The sequence below is a fragment of the Coturnix japonica genome, chromosome 8 (assembly GCF_001577835.2).
Source record: "Coturnix japonica isolate 7356 chromosome 8, Coturnix japonica 2.1, whole genome shotgun sequence".
NCBI lineage: Eukaryota > Metazoa > Chordata > Aves > Galliformes > Phasianidae > Coturnix > Coturnix japonica.
Window position 1 is genome coordinate 1,955,821 of NC_029523.1, and position 14,350 is coordinate 1,970,170.

Sequence of the window (14,350 nt, forward strand, 5' to 3'; positions counted from 1 at the left end):
AATTATTTATGAGTTAGCAACTACCAACCACTATTTTTTATGTTGTAGTAACATTAAACATTATCATTAAGCAGCCACTACATTCAACTACTAAAAATCATATGGGCTTCCAAGTTAAATATTTTGGAGCACACAATGTGTTAAATGAAAATAAATATATGTCACGTCAATAAAAAACCATGCAATTAAGATTTGAAAGATTGGAAAAAAACCTTAATAAGTTAAAAATATTCACCCCATTAAGCCTGCAATTGTACTCTCAGCTGAAAACCCTGCCAGACAGTTTCTTCAGTACAAGATTTATTTGACTATGCAAGTTCAGTTCTGCTTCTTTGACTTATGAGCTGCATGACAAAAGCTGGATTATCAAATCTAGGATGTAACTGTCTTCTTTCTCCGGCATCTAAACTTAATAAGCCTAAACTTGTTAAATTTAAACTAAACAAAAAACTGCTGGAAGTTCTTCTCTCACCTAATATTTTTCAGAGCTGGATTTTGTATAAAATTCTTTGTCTGGATTTTAACAGTATCCACAACTGAGCAGAGCAGTTCTGAGAAATACTGATGAAGAACTAGTAAAAGAGAGTTTTAAGTGAAAGGAACTTTAGCAAGATACCTCTACTTGAACCATGAGGCACCGCTGCCGGCGCAGCTTCACAACATAGCCATAAACATCCACTCTGCCTTCTGCATCCAGACCCTCCAACATAGCATCAATTCCAATGTAGGTCCCAGTGCGCCCAACTCCAGCACTGCAAAGTGTAAAGGGATTTGATTATCTCACTGGAAATTAATTGGCAATACTAAAAATGATGAGTCTGATTTTTAAATGCTTTTTAATTACAATAAGTCCAGTTCTGTCAGTCATTGTGCTTACAGCCAGAGTAATGCAGCATTTACCTGGCTGCTTTTCAAAAGTCTACGTATCCTCAGGTTTAGTCAGCTTGTATAGCAAATGATCCATCAGAAAAAAGGCCTTCCCTTGCATCTTTAACTACCTTTCTCTCAAGTAATTTGGGATAAGCCAATTACTACTAACTTTTGCTAGCTCCCTTCTAGTGAATAGATTAATTTCATATTCATTTAACATAAAATAATCATTATAATTTTTTTATGATGTACCTGCAATGAACTACTATTGGGCCACTAAAAAAGTTGCTGAGAGCCTTTACTCTGCGTCTAAGTTTGAGAAGGAGATGTGGATCCTCAGGAACACCATGGTCTGGCCAGCTGGTGAACTGAATATGAGTGACATCTCTTCCAGATGTTCTTTCTCTTCCCTGGACAAAGAGAAGTATGACTTCTTAAAATATATATATATATTTATGGAAGGCCAAAATCAAATGCAGATACACAAAAGAAAAATAAGGACAAAAGTAATCAAATATTGAAACAGAAATTGCTGACAGTTTGGTGTCATGTGAGGCTCCCAAAGGCCTCTCAAGTTATATTTTTCATATTCACTTTTAATTAAAATTAACTGTCAAGAGCTGTGAATCAGTAATTCACAATGACATTATTCTCAGGCTAGCCTAACTGTGATCCAGAGCATAATATGTTTCACCATTCCATTCATAAATAACTCAGTTTATAGCTCTACTTGTTTCAAGTTGTACTGGTTAGTAATTTTCTCATGTTTCCTAGAAGTAGTCTGCTGAGGGCACCTTAGGTTAAGAATAATAAATAAAATAATAAAATATGAACAAAATAAAGATACATTTAACTGTAATCCATAGTAGAAATAGACACAGTAAAGCTGTAGTTCTCATCATTCTCATAGTTCTCATAGTTCTCATGTAGTTCTCATGTAGCAATTTTTTGCTTTTTGGGTTAGTCACAGAGCAATTATTTACAACACTTATCTCACTTAGTTGCAATTTTTTGCATTACTGGAAGGTAATGAGACAGAAGAAAAGGAATTTCCAGCTGAAATAATGACTCAAAATGAGTGGATTTGACTGATTCTTCTGCTCAAGATATCTCAGTAGAATTACACTGAGTTTTAATGCTTTTATCTGAGAATTAAGTTTCACTTACCCTCACTAAAATTTATTTGCAAAGGGCGTGAAAGGAGCATTTAGCCTTATGTGGCAAATTTTGTTCTCAGTTACTCACAGAGCAAATAATATATTTCATTGACTCTTCACATAGCCAGATGGTAATTTTATAATGTTTATATTTATAACTGCAATTGAGATCACTCGAATTTGTAACTGTCCTACTGTACAGTAATCATGAAGGAATGTAACAGTGTCCTATGAGTCACATTGATTTTGCAAAAGACAATTCTGAGGTGCACATAAAATTTCTGTATTAAGGAACAAGGCATAAGAAAAACATGAAGTATTAAGTATTTCCATACTTAACACATTAACAGATTCCCCTTAAACACAGTCCAGATACTACAAAAAAATAGTTTTTAAAATTGGGAAATACATGTCTAACTCACATTTCCTGAAAGAAATGACGCCCACATCCAACACGTTCTCTTCTAAACAAAATGTTACTTGGGAAACACAAGCAAAGCATCTTAAATTGCTAGCTAACTCTTCTCAAGCTATAAATAATCTCTTAACAAAACCTACAGCCTGACCCCCATTCAGCCTTATGCTCCTAAGTCAACTTACATTTGTGATGTGTAGTTTCTGAATTATATAGTCTGGACACGTTTTACTTTCGTTGATCTTCACAATAATGTCCCCATATGTTGCAGAGCCATTCTCCATTGACGGCCAGTACTGGGCACATTTGTTCTACGAATATAGGAAGTTAATTGGTGAGTAGAATGCTAGCAAAGTGGCAGACAGCAGAGAGTTAGAACAAAGTCTAATTTAAAATAGACAGTAACTTCATACAGTTTTCCAGATCCTCACAGGCCTTGTCCTCCCCTGAAAAGGCAGTCAATGCTTAGGATGTCATTGCCAAATAATTCCAAATACCTATGGAATTTAACTTGGAACACAAAGTGGGAAAAAATCTTATATACTAGGTAATAATGTGAACAACTCCATGCAGACCTTGTTGTCGCCTGAAATCTGTAGATTGTTGCTAATTCTACAGCATCTTTTTCAGCCTCCAGTGAGGAACTTTGCTCATGCTTGCTGATAAAAACAGCTTGGGAATGCTTTAAATCTGCATGCTGTTAATCTTTTAATCTTTAAAAGCTATCAAAACTTCTTGCCTGCTCTATATGGAGTAAGGAACATAATCAAGCCAGAAGCATCCAACTTTCCCAATTAAAGGAAGGGAAAAAGACAATAGATATAAAAAAGATTCTTAACTGAGAGCATTGACAGGATATCAGAAGAGTCTAGACAGGGGAAAACACAAATGATGCATTTTTTGTCACAACTACAAAAAGCCAGAATTCTACCTCAAGCCCTTTTCTGGACTTATACTTGGAAGCCCACCCTCTACTACTTACAGCTGTAAATAAAGTGACATTTTCTGATGAGCGATAATTCCATAAAGGAACACTATTTTGGCATGCTATCCAACATAGGTTTTGACAAAGTCAGAACAACAAAGAATGGAAACAGACGACTGAAGGAGAAAATGTAATCCACCAAAGCATAGCAACCCATTCTGTTTTCAGTCAAAAGAACGATGAATGGATGGATGGGCATTTCTCACCCTGTTTCCTTCCTCACAGCGAGTAACCATGACGATAATTGTTGCTTTCTGTTCCCAGATCATTCTCCAGAAATCATCCGTGGTTTCATCCTTGGGGCCTAGCAGAAGAAAATTTATTTACTGTGAGGGTTATGTGGCACTGTGGAGTCTCCTTTGCTGAAGACATTCATGACCTGCTGGGATGCTTTCCTGTGCAACCTGCTGTAGGGAACCTGCCTTCGCAGAGGGCTGGAATCCATCTCCAGAGGGCCATTCAAACCCCTATGATTCTGTGATTGTGTGATATTTCAAGGCATTTTTTCCAGAGTACAGCTACTCAAAAGCTGCCTTGTTGATGTTAGCCCTGCAGTCTGAAAAGCGAAGCAGATACCATGCAAATAACAGCCACAGATTTGCTTTTATTAGGGCTGCTGCCATTAGGCTGCACTTTAAAATTTTCACACGTTTTCAAGCACATAGCTGTGAAATGTGAAAACTCCTGGAGTAAAGTTATGCACCATCAGAAGTCTACGTCTGAAGTATTATTTGTTCACTTTCACAACATTCTCCAAGCCAAAAGTTATTGGAAACATTTTCTCATTAAATTTTAAAATGTCAAACTTAATTTAAGTTTACTTATGACTAAAAAGAAGCGATTGAAAGAATAAAACAAATAATTTAGGGTTAAATTTACCTTGTGCTGCAATATACTTTCTCGGTTCTTTGAAGCCCTATTAAAATATACAATGTTATTCAACTCAAAACCAAAACAAAACAAAAAACAAACAAGCAAGAAAAGAAGCATGAGCAAGACTTTATAAGGCTTGTAGCTCTAAAAATGATTTCCACATCCAACAGTCCAATAATCTCATTGTTAAATGGAACGAACCACATGGGGATATCTGCAAAGCTGTTTAATGCACAAAATGCACAGAACAGAAAACTTCTTCAATAAGGCCTATAGCTTTGTACAAGTATAACTCACATCAACATAACTTGCGTTGATATAGTCTGATCCTGGGTCTCCTGGAATCTCAGAGAGCTCAACACGGTTATGATCATCTGTTTAAATTGTTTGAAACAAAATAATTATACTCTCACAAGGAACTGAGAAAAGAAGTACCAATACGCCATGTAAAAACCATAGGAATACTCACATGGAAGAATATCGATGTAACGGTTTTTGTTCTGATTATGGCTCCTCTTGGCCTCCTTCATTGAAAACTTAGTGAAAATTCTTGGAATGCTCTGTAGGTAACAATGTTTATTTGATTGGTAATCATGTACTTCAAATAGCTCTTGTTTACAATCAAATAAATACAGAAGAAATTTGGTGCTGCTAAGAATCTGAAAGACAACATTTTGTTTCATACAAAACTATTTCACATATTTCTTTCTTTTATAATGATCATTAAATTTATTTCCTTTTGTTATATATCTCCAGGAAATTGTTTATAACCCCAATCCCACATAGTAAGAGAGACTAGAGATAATCTATCTCAAAAAGTACTTTTGAATTAGATATTTTTAACTATTTTTGCTGAAAACCATCTCCAGAAAGAGAAGGAAAAATTGTAATATGATCTAGCAATGAAGAGAAGTCGGTAGCAAAAATAGCAGGAGCCTTATGTGACCATTGATGAGAATTCACTCAGGTTTCTGCTCTTTGAGTTGTATTTGTAAGCAGTACATATACTTCAGACATGCTCTTGAAAAGAATTCTTCCCACCACCTGGCCACAAATCTGTGGTATATTTCAAGCCAGTGACAAACCTGAAATTCATCCAAGAAAAGTCTTCCTTCATCCGCAATCTTCCTCTTGTATGTCTCCAACAGTTTCTCTGAAGGTATTGGCTCTATGTTCAAAAGCTGTCTTTCATCATCTTTAACTGTGTAAATATGTCGAACATTTATCTTTACTGGCTTTTAAAATACAAATTACATTTCAGCAAATGTGATTCTCAAACTATCAGCTGTATTAACAAAAGGACAAACCCATCTATTTTAACTGAGCATGTTAATTTTTCACGAACCGGTGTCCCTCAGGAGATCTACAAGCAAACAGGTCCCAGGAATAACAGGACTTGCCCCAGCTCTGCAGTGGAATTGAGGATACACCAGCAGGAGGCTGTGTGTGGGGCCTCAGCGTGAATGGTGCTTTTGCACAAAGTGGCGGTTGTCACACCTGGGTCACTGCAACAGACAGCCCAAACACCCACCACTGCTACGTGGGCGTTGTAATTGTTTACTGGCAATGGTAAACTGACTTACTGTATAAACAGCCTGTTCACATTTCTCTTGAAATATAACAACATATGTTGCTTATTTTTCCTAATTTTCTCTGACATATTCTCCATCATATTCTGTTGTAATAATCTGCAATACTAAATTTAATGATAACAATTGACAAGGCTTAACATCTCTAACTATATTTTTTCACTTGTTTCAAAGATTTCTTTAAGCAATTAAATGTGTCTGAGCAAATGGATTTGAATATCAATATTGCATAACATCCCATTTAATACAAGGGCTGCACCGAAAGCATTGCTTCTTATTTCATAATACTGGCCCATTTCAGCAGTGGCAACAGCAACAGCAGGTCACCTTCACTGGTGCAACATGCAAGCTCTTGTTCTTTGCCGATGTAAATGTACACCCAATTGTGGTGACAGTGTTGAAAAACACTGTGGCTGAGAATTTGCTCTCTCAAGCAGTGCTATTTTACTCCTTCCCATGAAAACATATAGGAGGCATCACTTTTGGAGTAGCCTATATATGCACTCCATTTTTTTTCTTTAAGCTTTCTAGTATTCACTGATTTAGTCTTTCCTCATAAGCTTTGAAATCCTGTCCAAAATCTTGCACACGGTGTCTAGTTTCAGTCTCTGGAATTTGAAAGCCTTAAAAAATTTACAGTGATAAAGTACTGCTTTGTGTTAAAATCCTTGCTTTGAAGAAGGTATATTGGGAAGGAAAATTCTAGGTGAAGCAGCATTTGATTCTGAAGTTGCTTTCAGGGTTACAAATGTGATGACTTGTCAGAGATCACAATTGTTTTTTTTTCAATGAAATAATTAGAGTTTTTCAAACTGATAAAATTTTAGTTCACGTATAAATGCTCTAAAACATATTTGAAATTTAATATTTCAAAAACACTCAAGTTGTTGTTTTTTTCTGCATTTCCCTGGATTAGGTAATATCATGCTAATATTTGCAATCTACATATATAACCTAGAATGTAAACATTTCAAAACTGGCAGTCAGATATCTCACCACCTGTTAAGTATAAAGGTACTCACCTACAAGGCTGATGACTTCAGAAGAATTGCTGTAAGAGGCAAAAGAATCTGTAAAAGCTTTGACTGATACAACTTGTATCTGATAACAAGTTAAATAAATGCAGTTTCACATAGAGACACCAAGGCTTTTCAGTAACCAACAGACAGCATTATAAGCTCACTGTAAAACAAGAATGCTGCAGCTGAGGCTGACAGCCCCTGGGTAGATGTGGTTGGGATCTCTGTTGTCCTGCACTGAGCACCAATAAGAAGGAAAACAAAGGAGATGCATCAAAAAGTGTTGCTGCTTGCATAATTCCATCCTTAACACCCATAGGAAACATCTTTAACTTATTGTTTGGAGTGACTCCTCACACTACCTTTGCTTTTCTTGTTAAACATGTGTCAGAAAGCTTACTCATATGTAAAATATAAATTAAATAATAATAAAATTAAGTACTAAAACAGAACAACTCAACCTCTTCTAGAGTCATATAAGTGAAAATTGATTTTGCTTACTGAATTAGAAAAGTTTGAGTCTGAGGAAGAGCAGCTCCCTGCCCTCCTAGTTGGGAAAGAATGGATGAGAGGATCTGGAAGAGATGAACTCCCCGGTTTAACTGTGGCTTTCAAAGTGGCTGAGAGACTTCTGAAGGATCTGTTCTAAGTCCTCCTTCTCTGCCAGCAGTAAATGTCCCCTCACATGTTGCACAGCACACTTCACAGTGGAAGCAGCAGTCAGCCTGGTGTTCCAGTACAGTGCTAAGGGAAGGCAATAGCTGTCCTGTCCCAATATACCATCCTAGAGACCCTGTCAAGTCAACCCAGAGATGTCTGTAATAAACAGCTTCTCTGAGATGCGTGAATCCAAACTCAAAACAGTCCCAAGAAACTGTGTCATTTCCAATACTTATAATTGAAATCTTTTAGGAGAGGTATTCCAGGTAACTTGTGAATATTTTTCACAAACATAGTGACAAGCATTTTCTCCTAGCAGACTGGTCCCTCTGTGTTTCAGACAAAACGGCAGACCAGGGAGATTTTAATTTTCTCTCACTGTATTTGCATTACCAGACAAGGCAACAGGAGGGATTCCGAGTTTCTTTTGAAAGGATGAAAAGATGAATGGATGGCTGTTCCAAGATCAGAGAAATATGAGACTTCTAACACTTCTGTGCTACCACTTGTGAAATATTGTTGAAAAGCAGAAAAAAAAAAAAAAAAGAAAAGAAAAAAAAAAAGTTTTTTAAGAAAGGGAGAGAAATACAAAACTTACCTAAGCTTTTTTTGGTGAAGGTCATAGATTTTATACAGAACCAATAGTAAAGCTATTGATGTCACAACAATCAAGAACACCAAGAATATAATCAAGGCCCTCGAGTTATCTAGAGACAGGCAAAGAATAAACACATTATTTCTCAGATAAACAATTAACAGTACATACATTTCCTATTTTTTCTCTCTGATTTTAAAAAGTATGTACACAAACCAGTGCAAGGCTCTGATTTTCTTTCTTTTGGTGTGTGTGTGTCTATGTGAAAACAACTACATACTTACTTTTAAGTATTAAGTTTAGGTTTGTTATTCCAAAGTGAAAACGTGTTAAAGCCACAGAAAAGGAGGGAACAACTTCTTCCTTACTATGAAAACTTTAACTGTAGTCCTCCATGTCCACCTGTCAAAATGCCACAGCTCACCAGCCTGGCATGGCCCTGGTCTGTGTGCTGCACTCAATGAGCAGGGAGCTGGAGCTGCCCCTAGTGTGGGAATGGGGGGGCCTCATCCCCAGGGCTGCTGCAGCTCCACCACCAAGTGCAGCCTGCCCTCCACACAACAGCCCATCCTGTCATCATTTTCTGACTACATGAATAGACGTGAAGTCTTGGGTAGTAGGTCAGAAAAAGCTCCGTTCCTCAACAGATCTCTTAACTTTCGTCTTTTTAATCTTTTTGTTGTTGTTGTTAAATGACTGCTCCTGCAAGCTCTACCAAACCATTTTAAAGTAACTAATATTCTTCAAATGAAAAAGTCATTTTTCAGTTCCTTTAATCCAGTCATTATTTTGAACTGAATTCAAAACAGGATTTCTCATATGGGAGATCTTATTCCCTGTGACTCTGATGGTTGATTAGACTTCTTTGAGAGACATCAAGGTATATCTCCTAAAAAGATGCAATGGGAAAAGTCTTTCATGTAAATAAGTTACTTTACTTAAGTAATACACAAAGTTCTTCTTAATTTATATCTAGTCTACTATTCATGCCTCTGACATTTAGACTTTCTTAAAATATCTGAAGTTGTAGACACACGCTCCATGAGAGTGGGGATTCCCTCACAAAATGCGGCTCATGGAACACAACAGCTGAATGAGGGAAAATAATTCTGAAGTGAATAATCTAAGTTAGAGGAATGAATTTCTAAATACATTAGAATGTTGCGTGAGGAAACCACGGCTATGCAGGTAATTCTGAGCCACATTTGATGAGTTGCTAACATGGTGTTTTACATTAATGTTGTAAAAGGACATTTATTTTTTTTAATGCAGTTCATTGTTAATAGAAATAGGCAGATTGTAATATAATTCAGAATTTACACCATTACTCCATAATACACTCAAGTCAGACAGGAAAGATGCTATATGTTTTTACTTACATCTGGTATATATTTCCTCATATACTGAGTCTCCTGTATATACTCCATTAAACACAGAGATCTGTATACAGTGGGTGAGAATAATAAAAATATTAAGATAAATCAAGTAAAAATGCTTGTGTAGATTCTTCAAAAAGAAAAAATCTGCACGTCTTTCAAATATAACTATTTGCAATGAACTATTCTCACTGGCAGCCTGTTGTAGTACATCTCATGTTTCCAGCTAAGTTACAGCAAGAGAAATCTAGATCCAGAAATAACTGTTTAACTCAATAACAACGTTAAAGAAACAGGAGACATTTTCCAAAGTGAAAGACAGACAGACCTACAAATACATTCTGTTTCTAATCAAATATCTCAAATCTGAAAGAGAAACCAAATGAAGTGAAATGAAGCATCATTATTTTATTTGTTTCAATACCAAATATATAAATAGTAAACTGATTTGGATATTTATAGGCCAATTGCTGTACTGGGATTTGTTCATGAAAGGTTAAATTACAAAAGCCAAAAACAACTGCTAAAGAAGTTCATATATTTTACACTACTGTACATTAATCCCTCATTTTTCATTTTCTTTATAAAAGTCCTTCACTCTGTCCCAGGCTATTCTGTATGTTTCATGCTGTCAGACTCTATATGGAATAGCAAGAGGGCCTGACTGATATGACTAGAAACACATGCAGAGACTTGTTATGTCATAAGTAACAGCCACTTGTTTACATCTCCTGCCTGCAGACCCATAGATCATCTCCACCACCCCATTTGCCCCTTACTCTAAAATCAAGTACAGTGCACCTAAACAATGTAAATATAGGAGTTTTGCTTTATATTTAGCTTAATAAGCTCACTTACCTTAAACGTATATTTTGTCAAGTAAGAGAGATCTTTTATTATAAAATTGCATTCATTCTTACTCTTCCTCTCATCACTTTTGCTGCTGGAATTCCAAGACAATTCAAATTTTGTTTCATTTCCATACACTTTTTGACTTCTGCAGGCAACTTGGACAGCATTGTCAGCCAGCAATTTCAGTTTGAACTCAGTCACTTTCTCTGGTTCTATTTGTAAAAGAAGCGTTACTGGATCCATTCACATCATTTCAAACCAAACATTTTAACAGTATGTGTTCATGTCTACTTGTTATACCCTCTCTTAACAACGTTATGCGATGTCTTCCTTAAAAATCACAGTCCCAGTTTGTGAAATCAGCATGGCCTTATCTGAGCTGAAAAAGCTGCCAAAGGGAACTGAGACAGCTGGGAGGAACAGAACCGAGTTGGGCTGCAAAGACACTAAGATGGCAACTACCTTTCAGTTCTGATGTCATTCACCAAATTTGAGGAATGTGGGACAACAGACAAAACATGGAAACAAGCAAAGTTTTCAGCCTGAGTATATAGGCTTCAAAACTGATGTGGGAAAGCACTAGTTGCATACACAAACAAGCATGCCAATTTAAGCTACTGTGACATCACTTGCACAAAAACAATGTTTTATTTTTCCCTATGAAGTATTTTTTCTTATTCTGTGCAGCTAGAGAAAATACCCATTTTGTATCCCACCAGGTATGCCATCCCACTGGTGGTGCTGCACCTTGACTTCTATGCTCAGTTCTGAGCACTGGGGGAAAGAAACCAATCAACCCATTACCACCACCACTAATAAGATACGAAGCAGTAATGTCTATATCAACCCTTGTCTCCATCAGAAAATATAGTCAAAATCTGGTGGAAGAGGTTCTTCTGATCTTCCTGTCATCAATTTCAAAGGAATGCAATTAAAAAAAAATATATCTAGTATGGATAAAAATATTAAATGTTTAATTAAAAATAATATTATATAATCAGAAATGAAACACTAATGATATAAATGTCGGTAAAAATAGGAATGTTACTAATCTTATGGGGAAATACTAGTAACACTTAATAAACTACAGCGAAGTCCAATAAGAAATTGCCTGTTTCCTGTGTTAGTGCCAGCCTTGTTTGCAACAATTAGCAAATGAGACTTACTTGCTGGTTTTGTTTTGAAGTGTTCTCCCGCTGGTTCGCCCAAAAAGGTTTTATTCCCATGCTTGCTTTTTTTATATGCTCTTACAGAAACAAAGCCATCAGCATAAGGTTCTAAATCATCACAAGTAAAGCTGCTCTCATTCACGGAAACGTTGTCTTAAAAAAGAAAAATGAAGTTAAGATTTATTTATTAATTAATTAAGATCTCTTGCACCTTGTCAAAGTTACGCAAATCCACTGTTGTGTACTTCCATCTTAATTACTTATTTTAATTACTATCTAAATTTGACAAATATTTTCTGAAACAACACATCAGGCTCTGTCTTTTCAAAACATTAAGCAGAGAATACTGTGCTAAAAACTTATCAGGTAACTGACCCTATTGGGTCATTTTTACTGCAAGACACACTCATGTGTGACAGAGTGATGTCCTGAAGTGATAAACTGAATAACCACACTGCTCGACTGGAGCAACCTCAAAGAAAAGTTAAAAGAAAACGTATGTACAAATAAATAAATAAATAAATAAATAAATAAATAAATAAATAAAAATGTTTAATTGCTTTTACTGGACAGGTTTTAGAAATACATTTGGAAAATGTATCACGCTCAGTACTCTGTAAATATTAAAACATGTATGGAATTATTCTATAACAAAGGGGCAACACTTACATTCATTAGTGTAATTGCATCTCACAATATAGCCATCTATATGTTTTTCTGGTGTGTTGGTAGGTCTCATCCACACAATTGTTACGTTTCTGGCAGTAGGATGCATTGTGAGGTTTTCTGGTGCTTTTGGAGCTGTTTGAAAACAAACGTGGTGGGAAGAAAAAGTTTGAATAAAAATGCAAAATACTCCTTTTTTATCGACTTTGATTAAATTACATTTCATTAGACAGTACACAAGATTTAAGATTTTGCATTGTACATTTCATTCAGAGAAACTATACATAACTATAAAGAGAGTTCATGTAAAATCATAAAATTGGAGACATTGTATAAATTTATTACATTTTAGATACAGGTGAATACAGAAATATCACATATTACTAAAATTTTCCAGCACTTCCAATTAAAATAGAATATTTTAAATTCCTTATCATTTTAACAATATATTTGTGTTTATCCTGAAGTTTCCTTTACAGGTCACTTGGTTTAGAGTGATTTTCTGTTTAATTCAGAAAATAAAGCTAAGCCATCTCCAGGAACATGCTGTAGAAAAACATATCATTTTCTCTGTAAACATTCTTTGCAATTATTCTACCACAACTCTCTTCAAAAGCAAGAATTCAACAATTGTTTTTAGCTAGACCTGCACCTTCAGGTGCTGGGTAGCCCGGTCTGGTGGTTGGAGACCCTGCCCACGGCAGGGGAGTTAAAACTAGATGATCTTTAAGGTCCCCTTCATCCCAGGCCATTCTATGATTCTATGATTCACTGAAACTTGCTTATATTAAGCCAAGTTCTCTCTCAAAAAAAACCCAAACAGTTAATCTCTGGGAGAAGGAGAGAATGGCATCAGACTGCAGGTCTGAACCAGGGGCTGGCAAAGGAAAAGACCATGGTGACTATGGTCATAAAATACAAAGGACAAGAGATGGGATGGCAGGAGCTGGCAGAGAACATAAGACTGGCTGAGTGTGATGCCCAACATACATCTTCATCCTCAGGCAAAGAGATAGTGGAATTCGTAATGGTATTTTCTAGAAGTATACGGTACATAAAGCAAAAATAAGCCTTATTCTTACCATTGTAATCTGTGGTTATTTTACTTTCTTTGGTAAAGTTCTTTTCAAAGAAGCGTACTGTAACACTGCAGATGTACTCACTGTCGGGTAATAAATCCTTTATCAATATGTGGTTATTAATTAATTCCCCAATGTCTTCTAAATTTCCGGAATCTGTGGACATAAAAATGTCTTAAGAACATTTTTCACAACTCTGAAAGCATATAACATCATTTTGACAGGGATTTTATCAATATGATTTCTATATAACTACAGAAGTAGCTCAAACAGAAAAGTATACAAGCTCATCTGATGACTGAGCTCTATGTTCTTTTATATCAACTCAGTTTGCATAGATCTTTACTTTCCATCACTAACACTCAAATGATTTGACTTTCCAACAGTTTAAGCATAGAAATAAAGGAATTCATGGCAGAAATCTGGAGCACCACAGGTTCTTAATAGCTCACCCGTCACAATCTTCAGCTCTCTCAAATGCAAAACCTCAGTCCCAGGACACTGGAATCATAGACTTTATTTGGAACTGGAAGGGACCATGACGATCGTTGAGTCCAATTCCAGTGCAAAATAAAATTAAACCATATACCTAACAGCACTGTTGAAACACTTCTTGAACACCAGCAAGCTTGGGAACACAACCATTTCTCTGGGCAACCTCTGCAGTTCTCAGCTATCCTATCTGAAAAGAACTGCCATCAACTAAAACCCCCAGATCTCTGTACGCAGGGTTGCACTGCAGCAATTTGTTCCTCAGACTATATGAGCTTGAAAGATTACTCGGTTCCAAGTGCAGAATCCAGCATTTGCCCTTGCTAAATTTCACAGCTATTGACTGCCCAGTCCTCCATTCTATCAAGCTCTCAGTGCAAGGCAGCTTTACCATTATGGGAAGCAATAGCCCTTTGCTATTTAGTACCATCTGCAAACTTAGCCCGTATTCAACTCCTGCATTCAGATCATTGATAAACGCACTGAAGAGAACATTCATCATGCATTTTGCTGGGAAGTGAGAATATATCCAGCATACCTTCTCTATGACATC

The 14,350-nt window shown here is 36.2% G+C and overlaps 1 protein-coding gene across 9 annotated transcripts in view; it reads right to left on the minus strand.

The window, feature by feature from the left end:
• The window catches only part of PTPRC (protein tyrosine phosphatase receptor type C), a 53,350-nt gene that overhangs the window by 6,696 nt on the left and 32,304 nt on the right, over positions 1–14,350 (minus strand). For all 9 annotated transcript variants that reach the window (XM_015869491.2, XM_015869489.2, XM_015869492.2 and 6 more), the window contains 15 exons: positions 13,309–13,461; positions 12,230–12,361; positions 11,558–11,713; positions 10,398–10,603; positions 9,543–9,603; positions 8,167–8,275; positions 6,912–6,940; positions 5,386–5,501; positions 4,770–4,860; positions 4,598–4,674; positions 4,307–4,343; positions 3,634–3,731; positions 2,628–2,753; positions 1,123–1,280; positions 617–752 (listed from right to left, as the gene is read on the minus strand). In XM_015869491.2, the coding sequence (XP_015724977.1) occupies positions 617–752; positions 1,123–1,280; positions 2,628–2,753; positions 3,634–3,731; positions 4,307–4,343; positions 4,598–4,674; positions 4,770–4,860; positions 5,386–5,501; positions 6,912–6,940; positions 8,167–8,275; positions 9,543–9,603; positions 10,398–10,603; positions 11,558–11,713; positions 12,230–12,361; positions 13,309–13,461 (1,685 nt within the window). The remainder of the gene's footprint in view (positions 1–616; positions 753–1,122; positions 1,281–2,627; positions 2,754–3,633; positions 3,732–4,306; positions 4,344–4,597; positions 4,675–4,769; positions 4,861–5,385; positions 5,502–6,911; positions 6,941–8,166; positions 8,276–9,542; positions 9,604–10,397; positions 10,604–11,557; positions 11,714–12,229; positions 12,362–13,308; positions 13,462–14,350) is intronic.